We start from the raw sequence: 25488 nt of genomic DNA, 5'->3' as shown, positions 1-25488 counted from the left end.
CAAAGGCAGCATCGCCTCTGGGAGCAGCATCGCATCTGGGACCAGAGGTGTCGCATATGGGACCATAGGTGTCGCCTTTGGGAGCAGCGTCGCCTCTTGGAGCAGCGTCGCTGCCTCTGGGAGCAGCGTCACCTCAGAGCGCAGCAGCGACGCTCCCAAAGGCAGTGTCGCATCTGGGACCAGAGGTGTCGCCTTTGGGAGCAGCGTCCGATGAGCCGATTGAGTACCAAGTGAAACCAGAAACAAAAATAAAGAGCATCAGCCTCAACTTCTCTCTTTAACTTTTTTATTATTCTCTTCTTAGGCTTTTAAGTTTGAATTTAACTAGAAACAATCAAAATATATGAGGTAATTTCCCATCATGCGTCTAAACGTAAACTATTCAGCCTCCGGTTGATTTTCTTTCTTAAGCTGCTTGAACTGTTCAGATGTTAAGACTGAAAAATACTGTAATAACTGAGATGTATTTCAGGAAGATTTGCTCATCGTGATTTCACAGTTGAACATTTGATTGATTGTTTAGATTTCTTTGAGTTTTTGTTCTCTACCTGGTAAGAAAACAAACTGTGAACTTGTCCCGATCATTTTATCGTTTGTGTGAACTTGATTTTGTATACCCTAACCCGCATCTGTATCTATCTGAACGCGTTCTTTTGCATTCGTTCATGCACAACACTGCTCTTGTGTTGAAGGGGTCCAATGATCAGGACCTTGTTTTAATACATCAGAGACTTATTTGTTCTTTTGCAGCTCCAACCGCCACGTGTGTAAACATGAGATGTGTGTATTGCAGAGATTTTGTACACATCTCTATATATGTTAATGTTGTATTGTAGTTGAGAGCCAGGATCCCACCATAGACTGTATGGATCAAGCCACCGGAGACTGTGCATGGATCACACCGGAGATCACCGTGACGTTTCACTCTTTACCGAGCGACGTTAACTCGTCGCCGCTGCCGCTGCGGTGTGGCCCCGCCCCTCCCCTCCGTCAACAACTGGAACCCAGCTATTTGTACTTCCATCGCTAGCCCGCTCACAGCGACCCAACCGCGGAGGAAATCGACGTCCCGGGCGGACATGTTGTCGTTTTTGCGTGCTTGAGACCCACACCGTCGACAGCCGGCGCCGATGTGCGGCCGGACCCGAGGCAAGGAGCCACGGAGAGCGGAGAGATCGGCCCGAACAGCGTCCTCCTGTAGCTGCCGCTCAAGCAGCTAACGCGGCTAACACTTGACTGGAGATCAAGCTAGCTGGCTGGCTGACAGCTGGTCCGGCTAGCTCCGCGTCCCCGACACCCCCGTGGATTTACTCGCTGCAACAATGACTTGTCTCTGACAGTGGTGAGTGTAAGTACTGTGTAATTACGTGTTATCACTGAGGTGTTGTGTACCGCTTGGTTTTGTGTTTTTTGCCTGCTTTGCGAGCTAGCTAAAAGTGAGAGTAACCCGTCGGCTTGTTTGTAGCAGCAGCTGCACGGAGCCACGCCTGGGCCATTTAAACCATCGTTTATGGTCGCTGTGGACGTCCGGTGTTGCGTCGACCAGCCAGCGCTTCATACACTGACAGTGTCCGGTGTTTGTAGCAGCTAACACGATGTCACGGTTTGGGTTCACAGAGAGGACTGAGGCCCAGCTGGTTGTCACACTGGTGGAAGCAGAACCCATTAACAGAGAAGGTGGGTCTGTGCAGACTGCGGTGAAGTGGATGAACAGAACCGACCGAGTGGCCCATGCCCTTAGATTTGACCTGCCACAGCTGCCAATATGATGCCAGTAAGTGCACACACACACACACACACACACACACACACACACACACACACACACACAACCCTGAGGCATGAGGAAATGATTGATTATCACGTATTATTATGAGATCAGTACCTTCAATAGCTGCTGATTGTTTAGCCCAAGATGGAAACTGCCTGGTGTCCCTCTGCTCACATGAGCAGCAGCAAAGAGGAGTGTGTAATCTCAGGCATTTGGGATTATACCTCATCTACTTGTGATAGTCATGTGTTTCCTCAGCGTTAATTCATAAAAGTTCCAGGTGCACACGAAGGGGGACGGTTCAGTGTCATGACAATCCGTGTTCACCACGTTCACACGAGATTATCCGTCCATTTGCTTTCCCCGCCGCCGCTGCGCTAATCTACTGTGTAAGTGAGATCAGTTCCTGAAAGCTTAACTTTATCTCTACTACGTACCTTTATCTGCTAGCACAGTATCTCCGGGACGTGAGGCCATTTAGCTGCAGGACTTAGGTTTTCTCATATAGATGGTTACAGTGCCTGCTTGTCACAACTTGACGAACAGAGATTATGGTCTGTGTGGCGTCTATATGCTTTTAGCACAAGGAATCTAATGTTTCTTCACAAGATTGAACATGCATGCAAATATACAGGAACTATAAGGAGTTAGTGGAACTGCAGTGCTGTGTATGAGAATAGGAAGTGTTAACGTCATACTCTCTACACATTCTTTGTAATAACAATGACGTGAATGGCACTCACACACTTTAAATTCACTAGATCCAGATTTTCCCATAAACATGCTTGATTTGTTTCATCAAGATCCTTAAATCTTCTTGGAAAATGTCCTGAAACTCGTCCCCTGATCTGGATCTATAGCAGAATTGTTATGGTTTCCTGCCTGATCTATACCACATCCTTGCATTAACTTCTGTGGTAACCCATCCACTAGTTTTTGTGTAATTCTGGTAACAACACTCTATATTTAAGGCATTGGGTACAGTCAAGAACAATTTTCCATCTGTTGTTTTCCGTGGTGTCATTGTTCAAGACGCTCAGTGTAGCAGAGAATAGACATCACCTGAATGGCAACTCTATCGGAGCACCTCTTTGTTGGGTCTTCTTTTGTTAGCTTTAGTGCTGAGACTGCAGCGATAGACCACAGGCCCCTTTGGCCATCAGCGATGGGGAACATGGACTTAAAAGCAGGATACGTTTGCAGTCGGTTCAGTCAGGTGTTATCATGAGCGAACATGATTCAGTTTCACATCAAATGATCGGTTGAAAATGCAGTGTCACGAGCACAACTTCGGAGAGTCTATTAACTTTGCAGGAGTGAGTACACGGCACTCAGTATTTGCCGCTGCCACCGATTTCCCAGGACTGAGTGTGATGGCAGCCTGGGTGCATGTTTGCACCCTGTGGCACCGACAGGCTATCAGCGTCAGAGAGCCAGTCGGGCAGAGAGGCAGCCCCACCGCGCGCTTGCCTTCTCGCGTGACTCAAGCAGCCAATGAGACCCGGGCAGATCTAGGTCTGTATGGCAGCGTCGACTAATGCTCTGTTGTTAAGGGGGAACTTCTGAGCTGAGTAGATTGTCAAGTGGCATTAATCTCACACTACGGAGCCGGGCCGCGCGTGACGTACAGGACAAATAAACATTGCATCTTATTTTTGCTTTTCATTTTTGTGGGGGCTGTGGGTATGCTTGTTAAAACGGCCCCAGTCCAAGCCGTGGCAGTAATATCCTAACTCATTTGTTGTTAAAAGGAATGTTGTAAATTTAATGGTTGTGACTGGGGTATTACTTTAAAGTCTTTTCCCCAAAGTCACCATGAACAGATGAAAGGAGCCAGTTATTGATTTATTTAACAGCTCCCACCTGTTCCATCTGCCCATGTCACCTTTCTTTCTTGTAAAATAAGCATCCATTATTAATAAGATGTTCTCAATGCCGTCCTCTAATGTGCATTTGTCAGCTCTCAATCAAAGAGACGCATGATTTTTTTTAAACAGCTCGTTGAATCAGGCAGGGACCTGCTACTTTCTCATTGTTTTGTCTTATTCTTCTCAAATAAAAAGAATATAGAATTGTAATACATATGAATAGAAATACATAAAATCTCCATGAGTCTTTAATAGCAAAGTGGCTGTCGTTACACTTGGGTTTGTGGCCCACACATGACGTCCTGAAGCATCTTTTTGAAATTAACCTTATTTGAAGGAAATGTATTTAAAATTTGATCTGTTGCTCGTTTTCTGCTTGTACAGTAAAACAGCGGCGTCCTGACTCGGCTTACAAAAAAACCTGGCAGGTCAGAGGGTTCATTTTTTTTCACTGTCATTTGTCACGTAATGACCTCATCTCTCCTCCATGTGGTTCAGTGCCATTTTTAGCCAGATGGGCAGCGTTCGGCATATTTGGGCTGCGTGAACTGTCCAGATTACACAGCACTTTCTGTTTAGTCAAAGGCGACCTGCTCGTGTCCTCAGTGAATGGGACGATTAAGTGTTTTGTGTGCTCACGACAGATGACTCAGCAAAATCATGCCTAATTCTGGTCATAACCTGATGGTGAATTTAATTTGGGGAGAATTTTTTTAGTGCTCCATTTTTTTTCTTTTGCAAATAAGTTTAGACGACCCATTTATCCTTCTTTGTTTTTAGTCTGTGCCGTTTTTGAGAATTTTTTTGCGTTAAAGTTTGTGCTCTCAGGAAACACTATGGCATTAGATCTGAATTCCCCGTGCTCTGCTTTCTCATGAGTGAATGAGTGACAGGGCTGGTGAGAGGAAATGACTGTGTGAGTCATCCTACTAGAAGATCGGACCAGTAAAGCATCCCTCTCCCTCTCAGAAGCTAAATGATAAATGCCTCTACCTCTACGGGATGCTCACTCAAGCGTTACACATCAGACACGACAGACAGACCATGTGTTTCTAGTCGTGTTTGGCCGACACAAAGTGGACAGATGATCCCTGTCTTGAGTTTACTTGATAGTGTCTTGACCTGCCTGCCAGTCACAGCTGTGGTCCAACTGCTCTCGACTAGTTGTTGGTGTTGCAGCCACTTGCACATCCAGGGGACACTCCTCCAATAGGACGACTTGCTGGCGTCCACCCCCTCCTCCCTCCCTGCCAACCTGACTCTCTCTCTCTCTCTCTCTCTCTCTCTCTCTCTTGCTGTTTGTTTCTCTCCCTCCCTTCTTCCCCTCCCTTCCTGAATCTCACATCCAGAAAGTGTTTTTTTTTCCTCCCAAGTCTCCTCCGGAGCACTTTTCTAACGCGCACGCCGCTTTCGGCTTCAGAGGTCGGCTTGTCATGGCGTAACTATTAAGTTCCGCAAAAGCGGCGGTGCCATGATGAAGAGGTTTGTGACCATAGTGTTGCATGGCCTCGTCAGCCTCTCCAAGGAGAACCCCATTTGGGCAAAGGAGCACCACCGGCTGCCGAAGAAGGAGATCAGGAGGAAGCGGAGGGCGATCAAGAGAGCCAAGAGCATGGGTCGACGCAATTTAGTGAGGGCGGTTTGTATTTCTTCAGAGGTCAGCAAGTTTGTTTATTTCTGCACGTTCACTCTTTGGACATGTATGTGTCTGTCGATGCAGAGTTGAATTTGATAACATTCTATGTGGTCTGTCTGCGATTGTTTTCGGTTAGGCAGAAATTTGCCCTTCATCATGTTTGTTGGTTGAATGCTTGGGCTGATGGAAAGTTTATTTTCAAGGACATATAGTTACTGAGCCTATGGTTTAGTTTACCTTTATGTTTAATTCAATTTTTTGTACATTGAACATGATTGTATATAAGTACGACAATTTATCCCCTAAACTACTTTCATATATCTTCGATTTTTCACCGGAACAAATTAAAATAATGGCATCAGTGTTATCTGTGTTCAGACTGGCCTCATTGGGATGTGTTGTATCTTGTTACGCAGCTGCTTGCACGCCAATATAATTTGGGGATTAGCTAAGTAATTATCAGTAAAATATGGACATAACAGCATATTTACATATATAAATGTTTTTTTTTTTTTTTTTACTGTGTATGCTCTTGAAGCTCAGGTCCCAAAAGTGACTTCCATCACTAGTCTCTGGACATAGACAAAAGCAGCATGCTGCATGGATGGTGTGGTATGGATGGTTGTCTGTTGGATTTGCCTAAAGAGATGACATTTGCTTCGACTCCAGCACCATTTCAATAGTGCGGTTCTTGCCTAAATGTGAGCTGTTACAATCCTCATTAGCTGAGTGGAAGATGCACAAATGATCTTATTGTTCCCGTGGTGCTGCTGCAGAAAATGTCAATGAATCACAAAGCTGCGTCATTACAGAGGATGAGTCACTTTGCCTCGGAGAAATTGCAGGATTCATAATCCATAGGCACCTCGGTGACCACAGCTGGATTATTTATGACAGTGGTATAGATGCTGATAAATATTATAGAACTGCAGATGCACCCTGAGGCCACATACCAGTCACACCCTTCATTGCTCTGCGCTGAAGTGCCTTCTAAGGTGTGCTTGTGTAAAATAATGCAAGTTTAAACACTTTTTAAATATTTGTTTTTCATTAAGCAAGTTGATTTTGAAAGAATCACTGTGCCGCTCAAAATTGAGCGACCCTTGAAAAATGAGTCATTTGTCAAACGCTGTTTGTTGGTGATTGAATTTTGGCCCTTTTGCAGGTCTTTTTTTGCTTGTTGCAATTTTATATCGATTTAGTTTGAAGCTGTCGGCTAAAGTTCAACACTATGAGCCATATGTTGACAAACTGGTGTGTTCATTAGACCAAATGGTCATTACAGGATTGAGAAAACATTTATGTTTGATTTAAATTACTTGTATAGTAACTGTGAAGTTTGAATCACAAGATCTTCCCTTAATAGCAAATTCATCTAGTAAACCATTTACAAGAGATGCTTCTGACAAATGGAGAATCCAGATTTTCCCGTTTTCTTAATTAACAACTGGCTGAAACCACATGCAACTTGCACGAGGCCACAACAACTCCCATTTTTATCTGAGCACATTTGAACATCCTTCCAAAATGCCTGCCTTTGTCATTGATTTTCCATTTCGGGTCCCTGCTCATCAAAGATCTGTTGTTGTGCAGTGACACTGTAGTGAAACAGGAAGGCACACCTCGACCCCCTGCAGTGCTTTGTGCTACAGAAAATCTGTCTGCTGCTCCATTAATCCATTTGACTGGCTCTCACCTGCCATGAACCCAAATTACACCAAAAAACATGCTTTTTATTTATTGCTCTGTAAATTCACTGAATTCATTGGTTTACATTTTTTTCATGACTTGCAGGATTAAATAAAAATATTAAACCCAGGGAGTCAGGACTTTGCCAAGACTGAATAATCTTAGATATGTTTTTATCAGCTCGGACCATCTGGATTATGGGATTTTTTCTTCTTCCTTTTTTGCCTCCCTTCAATTTTCCTCCTTTGGTAGTAATGTTGGAGGTTTTGGAAGTTGTGGGTGTGTGTATGAGATTACATACACATTTGCTGATAGAGAAATCATTCATCATCTATTCATAGTCGTTTAACCAAAAATGTGTTTACATTTTTTTTAATATGTGAAGCTACAGCTCATTTGAAATGCCTGTATTGACATTTAAACAACTAAAATGACAATTGTTGCAACCAAATCTGACAAGTTGCTGCTAACGCATGTAATACCCCCAAATCTTCAGCCATTGTTAGCCTAATGAGATTCATATTTCTAATTCTGATAGCTGTATAGTTTTCGATCATGCAACAAATTGTGATTATTGGTACAAACCTATTATGTTTGTTGCCAAATATTGGTCCAGGTAGTATTAAAAGTGATAATAATTTGTAAAATATTGCAGTTTAAATCATAATACCAATATTGGATATTTTCCAGCTGTTAACTGATTTCCAATCTGCTGGTTTGATTAATTGAGGAATCATCACAGCCCTTATATTCAAACTGAAGACGCAAACTAAACAGGCAGTGCCATAGGGATCAGTCCAAAGGTCTTCTTTATTTTGCAGCCACATTTCCTTGTGACGCCTATATACCAGCTGACTGAGATTGTGTTGTATAGTCTGATAATTACAGGTACAAAGTAAGGCAAAGTTCACTTATATCCTCCATTACTTCCAGCTTTTGACACTCTCAGCTTTCATTCATACTGTAAATGTGGTTTATCATTGAGTATAGATTTTCAGTTCCCCTTTATTTCCACACAGTCTAGAATGTTATTAGTTGAGAACTGACAAAGGTGGTCTTTGCTCTTACTGTTGTGATCAAGTGATTGAAGACAGAAGCATGTGAGGGCTTGCATTGCTATGTGTGGCCTCTCTGCGTTTGGTAGGCCTTAGTCATATTGAGCAGAAATGTTGCAGGCACAGGCACGAGTCCAGCAGCTGCTCCAAACTAATAACAGACTGGAAGCTGCTGGACAGAAAAATGTAGCATAAACGGCATGTGCCACTGTGCTTATGTTTTCATGAGTTTGGTTCATTTCATTTAAATCTTTTCATGATCTAATGTGATGTCATATACCTATTTAATCATTGATCGTCCTAATTATTCCTCTTCCAGATGATATTGACGGTGTACCTCAGTGATGGGGAACAGGCCGTGACTGAGGTGCCCATCACCCCTGAGACGACGTGCCGCGACGTGGTCGAGTTCTGCAAGGAGCCCGGCGAGAGCGGCTGCCACCTGGCTGAGGTCTGGAGAGGCAACGGTAAGATCCGGATGAAGCTGTGTCGCTTGCTATGGAGCCCGTTCATCTGAAACCCAGAATGGCACTTATTTCAGGAAGCCGTGTTCAGTGCTGTGTTAAAGAGAATGAACAGAGGGTGTCGTAAAGGAATGCGTGAAGGTGAAGCAATCTGAAACTCTATTATCACAGAGCTTGACACTTCACTCACGAGCGCCAGAATTTAATTTTGTGAAGCACTAGCCTTTAGCTTTCCTCATTAACGTAGAAAGAACCACTCTATTAAAGAAGGTTCAGGAGCAGAACGGGGCCATGCTCGATTCCCTGATTGGAAGAAAATCAAACAGCAGCTCTTGAGAAGAAAAGTGTCATTTTATAAAAATAGATTTGTTGCGCTTCTGTTATCAGATTAGCGCGAACCTCCTTGAAGTGGATTTTGGTCGGTCAGAAAAGGGTTACGTGCCAGTGCAAACCACACTGTCACAACAGATTCCACTCAGCCCCAACGATTTGGTCCCGTCGCCGTCATCGTGCTGACAAGCCCAGTGTTATCAGCGTTTGTCTGCTGTGGGGGCCACTCCTCCACTGAAACAACGTCCCAGCCGAGAGCTTTATTAACCCGCGTTATGCAATCCTGGTCGGCTGGCGTCTGACAATGCGTCTGTCGGCCCCCGAAACCTCCTAAAACCTCTCTGTCTTTGTGTCGGCCTCTTTGTCTCTCGGCCTCTCTGAGCCCACAGCGCTCTGTCCTCTTGAAATGCCCAAAATAACTTTTCTTTGAAAACCTCATCCAGAAAGTCATACACACAGACGGCTGGTTGCAGAAATTGGCTCAGATAAAAAGTATCCAGTGGCTAGGGTTGTTACGTGATTGTGATGAAACAGATAATAGACAGTAGAGCAGATGCACACGCGCACACACAGACACACACACACACATACACATACACACTTTCCCCTGTGTTTGAGGCACCTGTTCTGTGGTTTAGTTAATTTTATAAAGCAGTATTAAACTTACAAACCTTTTGTCGATCTGTCTATCTCAAGGATGCCGCCCCTGACTTGAGACACAACTACAGAACGTCCATTTGACTTATTTAGTGTGTAAGAGACTAATTAATCAGATTCTTCTCCTTCGCTTAACTTCTGTGTCCCCCTCAGAGCGAGCCATCCCCTTCGAGCACATGATGTACGAACACCTGCAGAAATGGGGGCCTCGGAAACAAGAGGTCAAGTTCTTCCTCCGGCACGAGGATTCACCAACGGAGAGCAGCGATCAAGGTGCGTACTGGCTGGAGGTTTCCCTGTCAGCTGTGTCGTCTCTCTCTGAAGGAGAATGGAAGGTTGGCTGCTGCTCAGCTACAGATGCTGCTGTCAGTGTTTGTTTTGCTCCTTGTCTCACCCTTGTATCGCTTGTCTTTCCTGACCTGGGTTTAAAATCGAACCATGTGTGGTGTTTGTTCTTTCTTTGAATCGAGTCGTAACACTAACATTTTTTATGTGGTAGGCTTTTGTAACAAGGGTTTAAAAGGATATCAAAGACGAAGAGTCAAGGTGTCATTGATGCTTGGTGGGGCATGTCGAAGGAATAAATCCTCGCACACACAAATTGCATTAACACAAATCTTTTTGTGTTTGTGTTTGGATTGAGTTTAGCCACATAAAAAGCCAGGTGTAAAATGCAGCCAATCCTAAAATCCCTTCACCCTAACCACATCTGTACAAGATTAGAGACTCACTATGATGCATCATTTTTCATTGAATTTAGTTGAAGTCAATGTTTGTGTAGATTATTATATATTTTTTCAGAAATGTAGCACAACTGGCCAGTTTTCGTGTCATTCACATCATTTATTCTCCCCTCATCATCAACTTTGAGCTGTGTGGCTTCACCCAGTTCTCAAATCTGTCTGTCATGTGCAATCATGTCAGTGAAATTTCAAACTATTCCTGACAATGGTTCAATCCGCTCGTCTGTGTGCACTCGTCTGTCTCTGCCCGGCCCGTGTTTGTGACGCTGACTGTTTCTTTTTGCAGGGAGTCAGCAGTCTCAGGATCAGACGAGTCGCAGGAGTGGAAACACTGGAGAGAAGCACAATGAGAACGGGGTGAGGCTTCATTAGCGTTACCTAAAGGATGTTTAAATAGAAATGGAGAAACCCTTTTTATTTTCCTCAATAGGAATCAGGGTTTAAAATATATTACAGGGAAATCTTTATACCCCTAAAGAAATCTGTGTCCGCAGGGTACATTCTAGCTGGTGTTATGACATTTAAAAGTTGTTTTTTCATTGTTCATCACAATAATGACATATAACTCATTGTGTCTGTGGGTATGTAATGATTCTGATATGAAGCTGCTGTTTGACAGTGGCCTCACAGTCCCTGGTGTCAGCAGATAATACATTTCCAGACTGGGTCAGTGTTTCTCTTCCAGGTACATGTTCTTCTTTAGCTTCGGGATCAGTGTGCTAAGAGAGGCGAGTGTCTCTGATAAGAGCAGCCTCTGGCCTGGCACCCTTCCTCTCTCCAGCCATCTGTCCTAGATTTCACAATAGAAAGTGTTGCGGTCAAGGAATCGTTACTAATTCCACCTTGAGGGTGGAGGGTAGAGTCTAGCACAGCAGGGGATGGAGGGGTCGTGCTGTTTGTTTTTAAGGAAAAGATTCTAGCAGTGAAGCACAAGAGTAGTCAGAAGCCTTTCCTTTCATTATTCTGAAAATCCACATCTTTTGACCCTAGTCTTGAGTTAGTAGCTATTTTTATTGATTGATATTGATCCACTTTCCAAGCCAAGCTCTCTCTCTAACCACTGCCAGCATCCTGCTACTAACCTATTCGAACCTACACATTGACATCTATTTTATCATCATTCATTCACTCAGAGTGAAACTTGATCAGCTGCATGACTGGCTCCCCATGACCTCCCAAGTGCTGGAGCTTGTATGTGTCCGAGTTACTTCCTAATATCTGATTTAGAGGATTATACCAGTCGGCCTGCTGGATGATATAACAGGTCCTAAGAGGATCATTGCTTTGGCTTTTCCACGGGCTGCTGCCCAAACCCTAGGGGCTCTCTCTCTCTCCACCGAGCAGAGGAGATCATCCTCTGAGAGCGACGCTGCCTCGTAAAGAGCAGAGGTGCCTCAAGGGAATGATCGCACCCAGTTTCCATTATTTCTCTATTTCACATTTCACAATTTTAGCTTCCATAATTGATGCCTACAGCTTATTGGCAGCAGTGAAACATCTCATTTTATTTGACAAGAGCCGACAGGATGAGTCAATCAACCACAAAATGAATAACAAATTAAAGTTCAAAGTTTTACAAATCTGTTGGACCTCCTCCCTTTTCTTACACAATTCATATGCATTATATCAGTAATTATTGAACCTTTGTTATATTGCTCTTTATAAAAATCACATTATAATCATTATTCATATTTCTTTATTGTCCATGCTTATAACTCATAAATAAATCCTGAAAATATTAGCATAAATCATAAATAAATAAATATCTCTATTTCCTCACAATTTGGCACATGACACAATAAGTAATAATATGATAATATGACCAATTTAGCCACATTGAATTAGTTGTGTACAAATCTATACAGCCAGTAAACCAGAACATCCCACACCCCTCCAAAACTCCTGTGGCCTTCGTCATTTTGTAAACGTTAGCAAACATGTCACAACTCATGAACTCGAAGCTTTTGGAAAATTCTGCATTCATACAGACTCTTATTGTGAAAATGGTAAACACAACGTCAATTTGAAGTCAGCAGCTCACTCTCTCTGTCCATGGTCTGCTTAGTTGGGTGTTTCTCCAACTCTCTCCTTCACTGTCTTTGTGTGTGTGCGGGTGCGGGTGCGTGTTTGCCTGTTTCTCCCTTGGGTGAATTGTCACTTGTCACGCGCCAGTGGCTTCCCCCGCTCTCTCCATGTTGGCAAGGGTTGAGTCACCTCAGACATCTTTAGATCTAAATGATCTAAATGTCTTAATAAATGCCAGGTCGGGGGAAACGCTGTTGTGCTGCATGTTTTCTGAAATGACATGAACTATTAGATGTAAACTATTGTTGCCACACTTCACAAAACCCATACCACACAAATGACTCCAGAAAAGAAGCCTGTTTCATTCAGAGAAGAGAGTCAGAGAAGGGTCTGCCTCTTCTCATCCAGTAAGAGCAGTGCGTTTTGCACGTCATGTTTTCTTAGCCCAAGTCTCCTTCGTTTTACTCACATGTTAGGGCCCATATCAAGCAGACATTTAATGTTGCATCCTTCCAATTCCTCTTACTCATCCTTTTACCTTTAAAATGCTGTATTCAAACCACTGTGCTACATTTTTCTGTATTATTTAGGGGGCACCATGACATTTCCTGGGTAATCTCCTCCCTCTTTGAACACACTCCCTAAAGGCAACTGTCTGGTGGTGCCTGGGACTGTATTCTCTGCTCCCTGACTGTGCTCTGTTGTTGAAGAGCAGTCTGCCAGTGTGGTGACTGCAACTGCTTCGAGGAAATTCAGTAGTGTGAAGGATGATAGTTTGAGGGTCCAAACAGAATTGAAGGTGATAGCCACTAGTCGTTCTCTGATCCGAACAACACGTGGTGTTTATTTCTGGCTAATGAAGAAAATATAATCTTAACGGTTTATGAAAGTGAACCTTTTTTTATCTTGAGTAAAATTTTACACTTCCTTCATCGGGCTTTGTGAAGGGAGACAAACAATTTTTGCCTGCTCACTGTTGCTGATTTAATATATTCATCAAATATTTATTCATCTATGCTTTATTAACACGTTTCACTACTTGTTGTAACTTAAGATTCTGGAAAATCAATTTCTAGCATTAAAGTCTTGCGTCCACAGTTTAAATGTAAATTTTCACAAAAACTTGAAAAACTGGACTTTGCCAGCAGTAAATAATGTTGAGCCTCGCTTTAATTAAAGGACTTTGTCTAAGCTTTATCTCCTGGATAGAACAGTAATCTGTTTCATGTTTTATTTCGCCCTAGCTAAATTGTCCTCTGGTAACTCTTTGCACTCGGGTAATGCAGTGAACTCTGTCTGTTGATATCTTCACTATATCAGCTCAGTGTTCTCCTCCCCAAGCGCTGGTGATCTGCCTCCTCCGTCATGTACACAAAACACAGAGTGACACATTCCCCTCAGAGCCTCGACTCTTCTTCATCACAATTACAGTCCCATCGTAGTGATATTTGGATCCTTGTTGTGGAGGAAGGGAGAGTCTGACTCGCTCTGCTGTTACGTCTGCCGCTGTGTTGTTGTTGACCCTCTGGCTGCTGAAATCAGACAGTGTTCACAATCATTCCTGCAAATGGCTTTTTGGGCAACTCGTCTCTTTGAACCTCTTTTGCTTTGTTCCTGTGCAACATTTTTAGCTTGTATAACTTTGTATGCCAGATGCATTTCTCTACTCATACCCTTTTGTATATTAGCTCAAAAATTGCTGTGAAATTAACATGAGTGTTGACGGCTTTGAGAGCCAAGTATCTTAAACAAGGTGTTTCCCCATCTTGATCCTCTAAAACAGCTTCATGGCTTTCGTCTCTGAACTTCTACTGCAGGATGAACAGCTCTCAATCAGATGTTTTTATTGTTCTTGGATGATGTGGGTTGAGACCATTGGGAAAATGAGAGACTGGGCTTATCGAACAAAATTTAAATTTGTGTTTCTCCCGATGAATCTAAGTCCCTCTGCAATGTTTAAAATAGTATTTGGACACTGCTCAGATTCTAGAGATTCTAATTCCTTGATCTGTCTTGACCTTTTCCTGTGTGTGTGTGTGTGTGTGTGTGTTTGTGTGTGTGTGTGTGTGTGTGTGTGTGTAGGTGGGGAATCAGCGTGTGGAGCTCACGCTGTCAGAGCTGCAGGAGATGGCCACACGGCAGCAGCAGCAAATCGAGGCTCAGCAGCAGATGCTTGTGGCGAAGGTAACATCCTGTCTTCATTCTTTCGTCCTAACTATGACTCAATACCCTGAATATGTGAAAGGTTTTTAATTCATCATATGGAAAAACAGCATGTTGTAGGAATTTTGCAATCTTGGACAGTTCAGGAAAATAATTTAGCTCATTATAATCGAAATATTAGAAGAAGATCAGCTGATGTAGTCAGAGTCAAAAATGCTGTTTGTGCCCTCAACTTATGTTGGAGACAGACTAATAATAGGTTTCCTAATTTCACATCATGCATGATGTAGATAGGCTCTGAGAATAGAGCAAATAAAAGAGGTTTTATTTATCAAAAAGTAATTTTCATTTCATTTAGATAGCAAAAATGGAGAATTTAACAGACAGGACAGGAAGTAGAGCCAGACAAACAAGCAGTGCTGAATTAATAACACAAAACTCACAACTGACGGCCAGGATGAGCCAGGTCTCTTAATCTTTCTTGGATGCAGTGGCCAGCTGCCTTCACTTCTCTGATGGCCTCCAGCTCCACCCAACCAGGAACCTGCAACAAAATATAGGACATACTCACACGACACAACACAACACATCAACAACACAAAAACACCATAACACTGTCCGAAGCCTGGAGGCTGTCACACACATACTGTACAAGCGTGGTTTGAAAAGTGCAGGTCATTACCTTAAGGCTGCAGCAGGCCAGGTAATTTCAGGACACAGCCTTGAGCCTCTCTGTTAGACGACTGGGGCACTACTGTGAAACAAAGAGTCCCATCATGACCTGAAACAAATGGTTACGTAACGAATGAGACGGGACGCCATATGAGTCACGGTGCGGGGACTGTCCACTCTGTCAGAACTCATACTTCAGGCTTAGAGGAACTCATGCACAGGCTGTACAGCAATATCAAACACCGAGGATACCGTCGCTCTGAATAATTAAAAGTAGATTTCAACCTGGAGCTTGGTGGCGAACCTCCACACAACCAGTTCCCCCCCTGTCGGTCTCTGTGGCGTCCCAGTGCTCTATAAGTCAGTCTGACCACTGTGCCTGTGGTTAGCTGCTGGTCAGTCATGCAAGACGAAGCCCACTGAAGACCCGGCGAGAGAAAGACTACTTATTGGCTTTGCTGTGGCGTCTGAGAAGTAGGCCCACTTGAAGCCCCTGCAGTCATTTGGAAACCTGGGCCTGTCAGCTCCTATTTTAGGACCTTAACTGGAGCAATTCTCGGTTGGGAAGAGAGATGAAGTCATCTGACCCCGTCTTCAGCGTTCAGACAGTCTCGACACAGCGCAGCATTTCACTTAGTGCATACACTAGAAGGGTTTAGCCCAGTTTTACGACATGTCGGATGTCTTGGCAGCTTTGGGATGGTGCCATGCCGGTTTCACATCCATGCAAGTGTCGTTTTTGACTTTAAAAGCTTTAATCATTTATATTTCTGTACTATCTTGCCGTTGAACACAATTTTGTACCTTGTATTTACTTTGAATCTCTGTCTCGTTCTGTGAAGGAGCAACGTTTGCGTTACCTGAAGCAGCAGGAGCGGCGCCAGCAGCAAACCGTGTCGGAGAGCGAGAAGCTGCAGAGGCTAAAGGACCGGGTGGAGAGCCAGGAGGCAAAGCTCAAGAAGATCCGGGCAATGAGAGGCCAGGTGGACTACAGCAAGGTCATCAACGGAAACTTGTGTACGTATACTCACAGTATTTACACAATCTGATCGCTTTAACGTGAGGATTCACACATTTTCACTGTAAGGGCTTATTCATGTTTAGTTTACGTACAAAAAGAGAAACTTCACTGTTGGGTTTCTGACAACAACAAAAAGATTGTGATAATATACCTTATGAGAAAGAATCTGTTTGTCCTTGTGCACAGTTAAGGTGATCATATAGACGCTTGTAGGTTCTTACAACTCTTTAAGTCACTCCTCAAAAAGTTCCACCATTGTTGGAATTTCTTCCTTCCTCCGTCCGTTTACTTATATGTATCTAATGTTGAAGTTAGAGTTCATGACACTTATCAGTGAACTTTTTGAACTTTTCAAACACTTTATATGTCTTAATATCTCAAACTTTATATTCAAACATTTAGAAACTCTAGCCCGATTTCAAATTCAAATAATCCCTGTGTTGAGAATTGATCTTTTATGTAATTAGCTTTTCTTAAAGGAATAATGTTTTTACCTTTTACGAATCGTACTTTGGAATAAGCGGAAAAAAGCTTGAGAGGAAATTATTTTTGCACCACATCCACATTTTGAGAAACAAATTACACCCATCTAACCTGATGATTTAGATCAAAAGCTATCACCCCACAGTGATCTCACCCATGTATTGTTCCTCCTACGCAGCTGTAGAGATTGAGCAAGTCAGCAGCCTGTTCCAAGAGAAGCAGGAAGAGTTGCAATCTGCTGTGCTGAGGGTGGAGCAGCTCAGCCTGCAGCTGGAGGACCTGCGGAGAGGGAAGCTCAACGGCATACAGACCGTGTTGGGCGGCCAAGTAACCGGCGTCGCAGCCCTGGAGCTCCGTAAGCTCTACCAGGAGCTTCAGGTAACTGCAAATCTAGTGAATGATTCTATTGGTTCTACCATCCATCTTGTTCCGGTGAATCGGTTCATGTGATTGATTCCTGGGTTTTCATCCTCAGATTCGGAACAAGTTGAACCACGAGCAGAACAGCAAGCTGCAGCAGCAGAAGGAGCTTCTGAACAAGCGCAACATGGAAGTGACGCTCATGGACAAGCGCATCAGTGAGCTGCGGGAACGCCTCTACAAGAAAAAAGCTGAGGCACGTCAAAAAGAAAACCTCCCTGTAAGACTAGAAACGCTTAACACACATCCACCTGAGATTGTTTTAGCTGAAATTCTTCTGACAAAAGTCCCTGTCTCCTTAAGACCTCACTTCAGACAAGTTGCTGAAATGAAAATATCGAATTCTTCTGGCTTTTCAAGTCTGTGGAAACTTAAGGAGAAATCTTTTAGCTGATGTTTCTGTTTGAGACTCTTCTGACTCTCTCCTCTTACAGCTGAACAGAGCCAACGGGCCTCCCTCTCCACAGCCGGCTCCTGGGACTCTGGGCCGCGTCGCCGCTGTGGGGCCGTACATCCAGGTCCCTGCATCGGGCCGACCGGAAGGAGGCTACACCATGCCACCCGATCCACTGAAGCCTCAGACCCTGGGTGTCAACAATCAAGCCAACCACGGCCGCACCAAGTCAGGTTGGTATTGTTTTTTTCCCCCTAGAATGCGAGAACTTTGAAAACAAAAAAGTGATGTAGTGGACACCAGGTTATTTTCTCTTCTTTAGGATACATTTAAATTTAGTTTACCTCAATACACATGCAGGAAGTGACGTTAATGTAGGAAACAACAGCTGAGAAGATAGTTCCTTCATTCAGTACAGAGTAGTTTGTCTTCATGTCGTCCCGGTAGCAGACGTCTTACACTACTACACATTTAACACATCTTTGCATGAACGCCATGTGACTGGAATTCCCTCGTGGGCCCCAGCTGTTATTTGTTTCTTTCCCCCGACCTGACTTCTCCAGAATTCTCCGCCTGGACTTGATTTCTGCTATTTCTTTTTTCTTTTTTCTCCCGCTCTAACCTCACTCTCTTTCCTCTGTTGTGTAAACCGTGAAACCCTCCCTTGTCTGTCCTCTCATGTGTCTGTGCTGTCCTTTCTCTGTGTCACTGTGGGGTTGGTGGGTGGTGATGGGGTGGGCAACTCTCCTGGGGCAGACGGTGTGCGAAAGCCCCCCGGCCCTTGGAAGGTGTCTGATTTAGACATCGTTGTGGACCCGGTACCCCCGGCCCTTCCAGAATCCCACCCAGGCCCTGGAGCCTCCACTGGCTCTGACGGCTCGTCCCGTGAGTGCACTGTGCCACACGAGCAGAGAGATGGCGCTCTCTGAACCTTCTCTCTCGATTGTAGCACAGGATCCTCAGCATGCGCTAGAGTTTTTACTCCATTTTTTTTTACAACCACATCTTGTCACAATCACATCAGTTTATTTAAAGATAAACTAATAGCTTGTTTTTTTAATTGGCTGGGAATGTAAAGCTGGTTTCTTCCATATCACACCAAGATCTCCCTACAGGCCATTGCTGTTTTCAAATCCCACAGAATCTGTCAGATTGAAAAGGGACACTGATGATTTTCTCCAGCATTCTCACAACAAAGTGATTGACGGCTTTGAAGGAGATTCTCGTTTGGCCTTTTTTAAACTTCCCTGCCCGTGCATCAATGGAAACAGTACATGCTGACATTGAATTTGGACCGTGTCCTCTCTGGATCGTCTAATTACGTCAAAGTATGGAAAATGCCGTCTTGAAACACTTTGCTGCCATCTGCAGTAGGGATGCCTTGTTTTGGAAAATTTCCCACAGAGTAATAAACTCGTGACAACACCAGTGTTACCATTTACACCGAACATTTTGAAAAGAAAAGACGTGTGGTGGCTCAGTGTCTGCGGAGCTCTCACTTTGATCTTTTAACGTTAGATCTCACTGCGGGCAAACTCAATTTTCATGCTGTCTTGTCCCGACACAGTTTCACATTGATTTGAAAGATTTATTATTATTTATTTAAGATAAAAGGGCTTGGAAAAGTTCTGCTGTGTAGCTCTGTCTAACACGTTTGACCCATCTGTCGCTGACTCTTTAAAACATCTGTAATGTTTTTACTGTCAGCGCTTCACTCGTCACTCGATCAGACTGTGTTTCTCTGTGATGTGTAATTTGTAACTGCAGCATCAGTATTGATAGTTATTGTTCAAATTAGAGATAGTTTAATCTGTTCAATGTGGACCACTGATAGACAAACATTAACCACACAGGCTTTATGTCTGTATTGAATCAATGTAATTGGTATGTGCCTGAACACTGTAACACAGAGGACCTCGGTATCCCTACTCTGCAGAGGTTTTACACACTCCTGATTGTAGTTGATATTCCTCGTCAGCCACCTCGCACACTGCTGATCCTGTGTGTGTTTGTACACTTCTGAGAAGGTTCAGTGCCTTAATAAGTTGAAACAGCAGTCCTGAATATTAGGGCTCTAATTCCCCCGCCTCTCTAACCTCCATGCCACATCCTCATAACAAGTAGGCTGTGAGAAGCATTATAGTCGTCACTTTTCATGCACAAGGAATTTTTAACTTGTGCATGTTTAACGTACATCGAACATCAAATTTCACACTTGATAACCTATCAAGGCCCAGATCAACCTTTCCCCTGTTAGACTCTGGTGAGTGTTGGTAGAATCTGTGACCAAACTTACACAGGCCAACTATAGATAGTGTTGATTATTTAACTTACAATAGGTTATATATAAAATATCGGAAAGTATTATCATTGGCATCAGGTTTCTGGGATCCCATCAAACTGCACCAAACCTATCGCTGTTGTTCCACTGTTTCTTTTTCCATCTGCTTTCCTTTCACCCTTTCCACGCTGACTAAATATGCATTTCTTTTATTTTGCAGATTTCTTTTCAGAAACAGTGCTGACATTAGCGGCAGCACTCATTGTACATCCATGAATCTTCCAAATGTGTTGCTATTTACAGAGTATGACCGAATTCAATCACTACACATACACATGGTAGATTAACACATTCATTATCATCACTGCTGTGAAGCGAAGGCTCAGGATTTTTGTCCTATTGATCAATAACTACGTCCTCTTGAAACCTTTAGTCTGTGTTGAAGAAAAGTAGAAGATGGTTTGGAATAAAGAGATTTTGGGATGTGTTTGGAAACGTGGACCTTCAACAGAGGATGGACATTTTGAAAAAGATGACTAACCGATGATGAATAGGAAAATGATCAAATGCTAATATGGGTAAATCTGTTTTCCGCTTTAAAGCTTTTTTACAGGACTTTTTTTTTTTTACTACAGGATTGATTTTAATAGAACTGCTTTGGTAAATGTGAAAGATGCCAAATATAAATTCGCAAAAAAGAAGAGTTTGAGTAGTGTCTGGTTAATAGGATAGACTTCTCAAAATCCTGAACCCTCCATTAAATACCAATCCTAGGTCAAAATGGTACAACAAACCTGCAGTTTGTGTTTAAAGTCATAAACATTCACATCCTGTTGAAATGAAAATCAAAGGCGTTCCACTGTGTGTAGATAATACAACTTTTCCAATACTAAAGATAAAATACCATTTTGACCTAGTTCTGGTGGACACGCTTTGAGTTGGAATAGAGGCTCCTGCTTCCTCCATCCCGTCATTCACTGGATAAAGGTTTTTATTTTCTCTTCTGCGTCCTCTCACTGTGTCCTGTGTGTCCCGCAGCTAATGACCCTGGTTGGCCGACTCTTGGGAAGACGAACACAACTCTAAAGCCTCCAGAGAGAAGAAACTCAGGCTCTGATACTCATGGAAAAAGCCCCCCCTCAGGGTCGCCCGTCGCTCCGAGTGCAGAAAAGGTTGGTTTTAAAAAAATAAAAAATGTATTATCCTCAGTGATGTCTGCGAGGATTTGCATCTTCTTCTGTATCTGTTGGTGATGTCACACCCTTAGACATTTTGTGTTGAACCTTAACGTCTCATTTCTCTGTCTGTGATCATATTTTCCGTGTTTGATGTTTGTTGCTTCTCCACAGGTGCTACAATCCAAAATGTCTGTCTCCTCCCCTGCCATATCCAAGCCACAGCCGCCTCCCTATGGCTCCCACCTCATCACTGCGAACTCCGCCAGCTCCTTGGAGCGCCGAAAGGATGTTCCTCCTCCTCCTCGACCACTCCCCAACCCGCCGGCTCCTGCTTGGCCCCGCACCGCCCCCTCCTCCACGGGCTCATCCTCCCAGCAGATCCAGCAGCGAATCTCGGTGCCACCGAGCCCCACCCTACAGCCCAACATGCCGCTGTTCCCCCCCGGGCTGAGCGAGCGCCTCGACCCGCCTCCCGCTGTGGCAGTACGGCCCTTCATCCCAGACAGAGGGTCGCGGCCCCAGTCGCCCCGTAAAGGTCCACCCACTATGAACTCCAGCTCCATCTATCACATGTACCTCCAGCAGGCAGCGCCAAAGAGCCAGCCACTCAAGCCTGCGCTCAAAGCTGGTGAGTGATGAACAGATGCTCCAGTTCAATACAGGCCTCATCGTGAAAGTTCAATAGAGAAATTGTGTTTTCATGATTCCATTGATCAATACAGAAACAGCTGCTAATATGATTGAATGATTCACATACAATCGTGTTTAAATTACTTATAATACTGTATTGTTTTACTAATAGTAAAACAATTGATTTTAAGTTTTTCAATGGGTCAAAGTTAAAGTGTGGTTATCAGGTTTAGAACACAAGTTTGAAATGTTTGGGTTCAGGAGAGTTCGGTAACGTTGGCTGGTCTGCTTGAGTCTTTACACCCCACACAAACTGAGGTTGGCTCTGGTTAGTTTGTCTCTCAAACTCTGAGTAAAGTGCAGTTCTGGCTGCAATTTTCTCTTAGAGTTGGCGTTCTGACATGCTCGATTAAGAAGTAAGTAAATCTGGCAGAGCAAGAGAGAGAGAACAAACACACACACACACACACACACACACACACACACACACACACACACACACACACACACACACACACACACACACACACACTCTTGTACATCCTTTTGAAGACCAGTTTGAGCCTAAAACCTACAGAATGAGGACATTTTGGCCTGTCCTCACTTTGTAACCCCCCTCTAATGGAATGTTTTAAGACTTGGTTTTTAGGGTTAGGCATTTAGTTTGGCAGAAGTACAAACACACACACAGGACCTTACTTCATTTTTGCAGAATAAATGATTCCCCTCCCCCCCCCCCCCCCCCCCCCCCGCTTATCTGGTAACATATTAACTATATATGCTCTATAAATCCAGGAAGGTATAGAGAAGCTCTGTGTGCGATTAGAGAAGAACAGAGGAGCAGAATCACTTGTTGACCAACATCTCCTCTCTCTCTTTGTCTCTAGTTTACGGAAAGCCTGTACTCCCCTCTAGCTCGACCCCCCCGTCGCCACTGCCTTTCGTCCAGGCAGGAGGGGCCTTCCCATTGCTCCACTGCCCCCCCGGCGGTGACGACACTCTGGACGGAGAAATTGACGACCTCGATGGCTTCCAGCACCTGGAGCCCTCAGCGCCTCCTCCCAGCGTGGAGAACATCCCTCGACCACTCAGCCCTACGAAGCTCACGCCCATGGTACACTCCCCGCTGCGCTACCAGAGTGACGCCGACCTCGAGGTGCTCCGTAAAAAGCTGGCCAACGCCCCGAGACCCCTCAAGAAGCGCAGCTCCATCACAGAACCGGAGGGCCCCAGCGGACCCAACATCCAGAAACTGCTCTACCAGAGATTCAACACTCTCGCCGGAGGCATCGAGGGAAATGGAGTCAGTGGATCAGGAGGAGGCAACGGGGCAGGGAATGGAACGCCGTTCTATCAGCCGGCCAATCCTCCCGGATATCTGGGAGGTGAGTCTGGGGCTGATACAGACAATGGCAACCTCCCGTCTGGAATGCCGCTACCGCCCCCCACCTGGGGCAGAGGAGCTGGGCTCTGAGGCTACACCTCCATCTTCTGACGCTAACGACAATGATCCGCTGCCCCCGTCGCCAGAAGGGCTGGAGGATCCCGCAGAGGAGGAGGAAGCCGAAGATGACAATAACAACAACGTGGGAACCTCGGAGGCGTCGCTGCCGAGCCCGCTGCTGGAGGTCAGCACTCCAGAGGAGAGCGGCATGGCGGCCTCACAGGCTCTGGTGAAAGACGCATAAAGACACAGACTTTACTGCAATTAATTAGTCACTTGATTAATAAATATCGTTGATATAGCAGAATATAGAATGTAACTCGTGTTTTCTCTCTGTTGCTGCAGGAGAAACGCACAAACCTGAAGAAGCCGAACTCGGAGCGCACGGGTCACGGCTTCAGAGTCAAGTTCAACCCTCTGGCTCTGCTGCTCGACGCCTCCTTAGAGGGAGAGTTTGATCTCGTCCAGAGGATCATCTACGAGGTTTGTCCCGTTTACATCCTTCAACAGAAGCTTTGTTCGTAGAAAGATGGTAAATAGATGGATGGAATCTGTGGAGTCTTTCATATTTTGCAGCTTGTGTTGTTAGCATGACGTAGTATTATATGCTCATCTATCCGTCTTCTTTCTTTTCCAGGTGGAGAATCCAAGCACTGCCAACGACGAGGGCATCACCCCCCTGCACAACGCCGTGTGCGCCGGACATCACCACATCGTCAAGTTCCTGCTGGATTTCGGCGTGAACGTCAACGCTGCCGACAGCGACGGCTGGTGAGAGTCTGAGGAGCGCCGGCTGATGACCCGAACACTGAGGACATTTTCATTTGACATGATCTCACTGTTGTGTTTGTCTTCCTGTTTGTGTTCACTCCATCAGGACGCCGCTCCACTGCGCCGCCTCCTGTAACAGCGTCCATCTCTGCAAGGTGCTGGTGGAGTCGGGCGCGGCCATCTTCGCCAGCACCATCAGCGATGTGGAGACTGCTGCCGAAAAGTGTGAAGAAATGGAAGAGGGTTTCATCCAGTGCTCCCAGTTTTTATACGGTGAGAAAACGACCAACAAATCAGTCCAGGGTGAACAAATGTACTTCTAATAGTTCACATCCAAAGTTTGTCCTTTCAAAAAAGTTAAACAAAAGTTCCTCAATCGCCAAATAAGTTTTTTCTCAAAGATGGTTTCTGCCATTTTAGGTTATTTTCATCACTCTGATGTTTTTTCAAGTGTTCATTTTTCTGGCTTTATTTACCGTCTCAGATGACTCTATCCAGACAGTTATTGATCGGTCCAATAGGGTCGTGATATTGACCGTTGTCTTCTCTTGGTTGGTCTCTGGTGCAGGTGTTCAGGAGAAGTTGGGTGTGATGAACAAGGGGACGGTTTACGCTCTCTGGGACCACGAGGCTCAGAACCAGGACGAGCTGTCTTTCGGCGAGGGGGACCCCATCACCATCGTGCGACGGCAGGACGACCGCGAAACCGATTGGTGGTGGGCGCGGCTCGAAGACCACGAGGGCTTCGTGCCCCGCAACCTGATCGGGGTAAACACAGAGCGCCCTCTGCCTGGGGAAATTAATTTCTAACTACTTGGATTAATGATGGATTATTTTCATCCCTTGATAATTAAAATAATTGAGTGACATCATGGCTTCACTGTTCACTTTGACCAAACTCAGACAAATGATCAATTACTTATATCTATTCATGTTTTTATGGGGAAAGATCAATGATAATAATAAGTGAATGAATCTGATATATCGTCTTGCTCCAGTCACACTAGAACAAGAACGGTACATAATGGTGCTTATCAGAAATAGAGCAAAACAAGACAAAGTCAAGTATCAACCTAAGTGATAACAAACATGATGGATTCATTAAACGTTTCTCTTTTTGTTCCTCTCTTCTCTCTGTTCATCTCCTGCAGCTCTATCCTCGCATCAAACCTCGTCAGCGCTCGCTGGCGTAGCGTCTCCCTTCACCGACCTGTGGCGAACAGCTGGGCCAGCGACAAAAACCAAGAGCAGAGAACAAAAAGGAGCGCGGCGCTCCGACTTCTCCCCCCGTGGCCATAACCACCCCCCCCCCCCCCCCCCCCCACCCCCACCAACTCCCAACCCCCAAAAACCAACCGGCCTCGTGCTTCTCTCAAAAATACATTTCCTTTGAAGCAGTCGGCGCTGAACTCTGACGCACACATATTTCGCATAGACCCACACACGCACACACACATTGAAATGCAAGCACTCCACACACACTCCTCTCAACTTGCCTGTTCAAAGTCCTAACTTGATTTTTCTCCCGACTCAGTGTCAGCTCTGTATCAGACGTGGACTTGAAGAATAAAACACTAACCCCTCGTCTCAGTATTTCTTGCAGTTTTCGCACTTCTTCAGTCGTCTCCTCCCTGATGGAGCCACTGGTTTATTTGTGTTTATATCAATGCTAATGGTGAGGAATTGCCAGTTTGATCCCCTGCACAAAGAAGCACACACACACAGGAGGTTGTGATCATTGTGATCCTCCAACCACCAAAGATGAAAATATATAGATTCAAATATTTTATCTC

The 25488-nt window shown here is 44.6% G+C and overlaps 1 protein-coding gene across 1 annotated transcript; it reads left to right on the top strand.

The window, feature by feature from the left end:
- The first annotated feature begins 1011 nt into the window (after nucleotides 1-1011).
- LOC128460512 (apoptosis-stimulating of p53 protein 1-like) lies at nucleotides 1012-24978 on the top strand. The gene is given in 19 exon segments (XM_053445738.1): nucleotides 1012-1342; nucleotides 1618-1774; nucleotides 8339-8486; nucleotides 9624-9743; nucleotides 10500-10570; nucleotides 14321-14422; nucleotides 15916-16090; nucleotides 16756-16955; nucleotides 17053-17193; nucleotides 17432-17624; nucleotides 20711-20844; nucleotides 21022-21478; nucleotides 22368-22926; nucleotides 22928-23153; nucleotides 23270-23407; nucleotides 23562-23695; nucleotides 23802-23968; nucleotides 24264-24463; nucleotides 24847-24978. Coding segments are annotated over 18 exon segments (3216 nt in total). The 5' UTR covers nucleotides 1012-1342; nucleotides 1618-1765; the 3' UTR covers nucleotides 24889-24978.
- The last annotated feature ends 510 nt before the right edge of the window (nucleotides 24979-25488 follow it).

This window comes from Pleuronectes platessa, chromosome 17 (genome assembly GCF_947347685.1).
Source record: "Pleuronectes platessa chromosome 17, fPlePla1.1, whole genome shotgun sequence".
Taxonomy (NCBI): Eukaryota; Metazoa; Chordata; class Actinopteri; order Pleuronectiformes; family Pleuronectidae; genus Pleuronectes; species Pleuronectes platessa.
Note: the sequence above shows the minus strand (reverse complement) of the source record. Positions and strands in the feature narration are given on the sequence as shown.